Source organism: Nicotiana tomentosiformis, chromosome 7 (assembly GCF_000390325.3).
Source record: "Nicotiana tomentosiformis chromosome 7, ASM39032v3, whole genome shotgun sequence".
Classification (NCBI taxonomy): Eukaryota; Viridiplantae; Streptophyta; class Magnoliopsida; order Solanales; family Solanaceae; genus Nicotiana; species Nicotiana tomentosiformis.
The window spans coordinates 70,707,994-70,713,337 of NC_090818.1; the positions used below are offsets into that span (position 1 = coordinate 70,707,994).

Here is a 5,344-nt window from a genome sequence, read left to right on the forward strand (position 1 = left end):
TGTCCAACAATGCATTTCTTCATCTTTTGCAGTGATGCTTCAAGTCACGGTACATCTTCATGACACTTGGATGAATGACATATCGTGAACTGTGAGCCTCCTTAAGGATCAACTCTCTCAACCCATTAACGTTTGGAACAGAAATCTGGCCTTGAAGCGGCATTCAAAGTCGACCATGAAATCCTAATCGAAACCCAAATAAATGAAGGGTACTGCATTTTCTCAAATTAAACAAGTTGATTTCTTAAAGAAAGAGAAAAGTCTTATAGCAATTGTCAGTTTGTCACTTATATACAATTGCCAAATAGACCACTTACAATTTTGGATGTAAACCAAAAAAAAAAAAAAAAGCACAAGAGAAAGAGGGACACAGAAAAAGAATAAAAACAGCCCCACCTACAACCGTTTGGTCCAGGTTCAAGTCATTTGGACTAAATAAAGAAATCATTGTTGATTCTTTTGGTAAAAATGTAAAAGAACAAATTTTAAAAAGTCCCCAGTTTCTTTAACTCTCAGTAATTATTAAAAATATAAGCATAAAGAAGCTCATTCCAAACATCAGGAACTCCAGGAAGACACCAATGTATACAATCTGCATAACTATTTGGATTTGCAATCTGTTCTTCAGTTAGAGAGTCCCATTGTTTCCTATAGATAGAAGGGTGACCTTCTTTTCTGTACTCTGATAACTGTGTTATGTTGAGTAAGTGAACATTCAATCTTCTATGTTTAAGTTCATGCATAGTCGATTCCACTTTTTTCATCATCTTTGGATCTGATCCATTTCCTTGGTATCCTTCTTCTTGTATTTGCTCTGTTTCACTGTAACAATTTTCACCTTTCGCTTTGCCCCATTCTTCAGCCCTGTAATCAGTGGCGGAGCGACATATAAAATGGTGGTTAATTTAATACTCTTTGTAAAAATGCATATATAATGTGTATATAGATCAAAAATTATATTTTTATATATATATATATATTAAATTTTGAACGCCTCTAATGAATTTTCTCATTTCGCTACTAAAATGCAAGCAAACACCTAAAAAATCACCTTATGCTAATAATTGGGGTTTCCAACGTTGGTGGAGCGAATGAACAACCCTTTGGTCTATGAGGGTGTTTTAGTAAGTTTATAAGATTGGTAAAATCAGCTTATAAGTAGTTTTTAGCTTATAGTGTTTTAGAGAATAAAAAAGGCGGTTATGTTGAAGTAGAGCTGGAACTTTTCATAAAGAATTAGAAAGAGTCAGTAAGAATAGTTTAGATAATACACCAACTTTTATTTAATGAGTACCATGAATCCAAACAGGTCTCACTTAAACATTCTTGAAAGCAACACTATAGACGCTGTGATCTACTTGACTATCATTATATGAGAAAAGGTAAAAGCAAAAAAATTAAAAATACTTGAAAGAACACGCAAGCTGACTCAAACACTATCATTATCAAAAACCAAGAAATTGAAGGGTGAGTGTGTCTTTAGATTACCTTTCATGAACTGGTGACATGCTCATGAAGAACAATTGGGTTTTGGAGCGATTGACATGGATTTCCAACCAGTCAGCCCAAGTCTTCAAGGCCATTTCATAGCTTCGTAACATTTTTACTTCCTTGTAAATTCCATCTGACCTCTCAAATGAACCCCACCTGAGATGATGAATAATGATAATTATAAGTACTCCTACTTAGTAGTTATTTTGATCGTTGACTAGTCACTACCATGATTCTTGAATCTGTCTATACACTGACTGTATAATTTTTTTTTATATATAAGATCACTTGAAAAGCAATTATACGTAATTGTTCCTGTTCGTAATAAGTAGAATTAACCTTAATAAAGTAGATCATATGCTACAACCAGGTTCAGATACATTGACAATAAAAATTCTTTAAATTGTCAGTTTATATAAGTTAAATCTTAAATTTACTCACAAGACTTTGATATGGGGGCGTCTCCACCAAAGGTAAGTGTTGAAGACAATAAAATCAGCATTGGTCCAACGGCTACCATGCTTTTCAATGGCATTTGCTCTAACAATTCTCTCAGGGAGACGATGGTGCACTGGGTCATCTGAGTTTGATTCCACCAATAATGGTTCCCAGTAGAATTCTATTGTTGCATTGTAATCCTGCACTTATAATGCGGACAAGTTTTTACTGTTGGATTAGCTAGTATTCGATAGATCACTGTCATATATAAAATTTAAAATATTTAATTTTTTATACATAGATAGTATAATTCTTTTACACGTTTCAGTGAAATACTTTATCTTATTTATCAAGCTATTAATCCGATCAATTATATGGACGATCATTCGGTGAAATTTTTTTTAAATTCATATATAGGTGCATATTGGCCCCCTATCTCCACAAGACATTCTTGATTTAGTAAGGCAAAATATTTTTCATAGTAGGTATAAATTAATGAGAGACAACTTATGAGTATACATAGACACTCCTACCTCAAATTAACATGAACTAAGTTGACTGCACAGTCAACTATGAAATCTGATTATCAAACTTAATCATTCGATAGGATTTCTATCTCTTTTTGACAAGTGTGAACTTCTAGAGTTTAAAGAATTAAGGTTAAAGTTTGGTCATAAGAGTTGGTCAGACAATTAAAGTAACCTTATGACGTGTAAAATAGGACAAACAAAGCATTAATCTTAAGCTTTTCTTCTTGGGGTAAACATTAAGGTGCTTTATGTAAACGCTAAAAACTTTCATTATCCTTATAAAATTTTAACTTTGTCCGTTGATATCGACTCTGACTGCTAAAAGAATGCTGTTGATCTATCAAAATACATAAAAGATGAATTATTAACCGAACAAAACAACATCGAAACTTCCAAATTTTGGCAGTACTTGAGTTATTAACCAAATCAAACAATATCTCAAATATTGTGGTGGGATGGAAAAATCCTAACCAGGAGCGCTCCTCCCTTCAAGGAGGCCTTATGCGGCGCAAATCCGTATTAGCCAAGGCCCAATACAGATTACAAATACCGAGTGGAAATCGAATAAAATTGACAAAATAACATGTGAAACTTGCAAATTTTGGCAGTTCATTTATAGTTAAGAATTTGAGAAAAACGGACTTTTTTTCCCACTTACTTTAACTTTGAAAATGATCAAGGAAGCGTTGTATCTGTAGTGCATGGATTTAAGAGAAGATTGAACTGCTGTATCTATCAAGCAAACCATGGAAACCCATTGACCTCTGTTCAATGAATCTCCCACAAACACAAGCCTTTTATTCCTCAGTTTCTCCAATAATGCTGTGGCATTGAACCTTTTTTAAGACGAAAAACATTCCACCAAAAGCTCAAAAAAGCTAAATCCAAAATACCAAAGAAAAAAGAATGCATATCATGATCACTTGCATATATATTTTTTCAAAAAAGAGACCAAACTAAACAGAAAAAAAAAAAAAAGAAGACATGTCCAGCTCGTTCCATTGAGAAAAGTCATAAGTCATATTTCGCAATGCCACTCCCATGTGTTTTCCCTATTTCACAACGACTTTATATATTAACATTAATAATGTAAAAAACATTATACTATCAAGTCACTTAGAAAACAGGACATGTTACTTGCTACAACATAAAGTATCAATAGTGTAAAAATTCTTTACACTTTTCACTGTATATAAATTAAATCCTTTTGCGGTTGATTATATGATATGATTTCCACTTCATAGTTAACTATTTTTACACGGGCCATCCTCTTATTATACTCTATGGAACTCACATATATAGGCGAAATTATGTAATACTAAAATAAAAGGAAACGTGGACGAAGTTATCATTCTTACGGTTCAGCTAAATCTAGTAGTTTCGGCTCAAATCCTATTTTTATATTAAAATATCCACTTAATATATATAGATAATTTATCCGGAACCTAATTTTTTAAAACTCAGAACCAATAAACTCAAAATTGTAGCTCCACCTCTGAAAGGAAAAGTCTCATTTTCTGTGGATAGGAAAGAAAGAAAATAAAAGAAGAATGTAAAAAAAAAAAAAAAAAAAAAAAACCTTGGGATATCACACTGATGAGGTTGCCACCTCCAATGTTGGTAGTTCAAGTCCTTTCTTCCAAACTTCTGGCAAGCTAACTGATCAGACATAAACTTACAATCCTGTTCCTTGTACAGAGGATATGACTTGTTATCAAAAACCCACTTACCAGAAAACAAATTACACTTATCTGAAGATGACACCAAATCAACATTTTCATGACTTCCCATATCCAAATTATTGTCACTACTGCTATTACTATTACTGTTATCTTCAAACAAGAACCGGCCACTCTCTCCACTCAAATAAACGACTCCGGCCACGAGCGAAACAATTAAAAGAACAATGAGAGAATGGAAACTGCATTTGATATCCCAAATGGCCGTACCATTATTTCCTGGAACTGAAACTAGTAACTGGTGAGTTTTAGCCATGAAAAAGTTATTAATTTTGTTCTTCAATGTGGTGGATTGGAGTAGGAAAAATTTTGTTCTTCCATTGTGGTTTTTATTATGCACTAAAATTATTATGAAAGTATTTTTTTGAGGGATTAGCAGAAGTGCGTTTGGTGAGAATGAACTTTCAAGGTTTGTTAAATGATGAACAATTGGGATATTTGGAGTAAGTGGAACTGCATTCTTGGTAGTTCAGCTAAAGCAAGCTGGTCAAGTTACTTCAAAGTCATGTATTTCCAAATTTACAAAATTGCCCATGAAACTATAAATGAAGAGAAGAAATTTATAGGGGGGTGGAATATTGTTCTAGGGTGGACAAATACACTACTGCGCCTCTAGTTGTTACCTTTTTTGTGAATAATTGTGATTATTAATTTATGTTTGTGAGTGAAGTTCAGTCAACTTTTTTGTTCAAAGTGGGGGTGTTCGAATGAATTTGTGCGTATCTCAACTATTCTATCTCATACTTGCTATCTTTACCAATAAAAATATCGGATAATTCTAGCTAACAATCAAGGTTTAGACAAATTAAAAAAATCACTTTTTTCCGCTCTTAAAGAATTAAGGTTTGTCTAAGCTGTGAAATTTATACAAAGAGTATAAAAACTAAGATGGCTGATCAAAATTGTGTCCTTCCAAATAACAACTCCATATTTTAGGGTAACATTCCTTTTTTTTTTTTTTTTGAAACCCGAATTTCTCAGAATATGTCAACATAAACGATAGCTGCTACTATAGAGTTAAAGGAATATCAAGTGAGAAAACTTCGTCCGTGGATTACCGATACTAAAGTTCAAACTAGTAACTTTTTTCTATTTCTAAGATTACTCGAACAATGTTCACATTCCAAATATAGAATTTCGTTTGTT

General features: G+C 32.9%; 1 protein-coding gene across 1 annotated transcript; it reads right to left on the reverse strand.

The window, feature by feature from the left end:
* Window positions 1-240: 240 nt before the first annotated feature.
* Window positions 241-4,601, reverse strand: LOC104092437 (protein trichome birefringence-like 34). Its single transcript, XM_009598047.4, has 5 exons — window positions 4,039-4,601; window positions 3,118-3,295; window positions 1,933-2,129; window positions 1,489-1,647; window positions 241-864 (listed from the first exon to the last, which is right to left on the reverse strand). Exons 1-5 carry the CDS (start codon window positions 4,452-4,454, stop codon window positions 513-515), a joined length of 1,302 nt encoding a protein of 433 aa, XP_009596342.1. The 5' UTR covers window positions 4,455-4,601; the 3' UTR covers window positions 241-512.
* Between the last annotated feature and the right edge of the window lie 743 nt (window positions 4,602-5,344).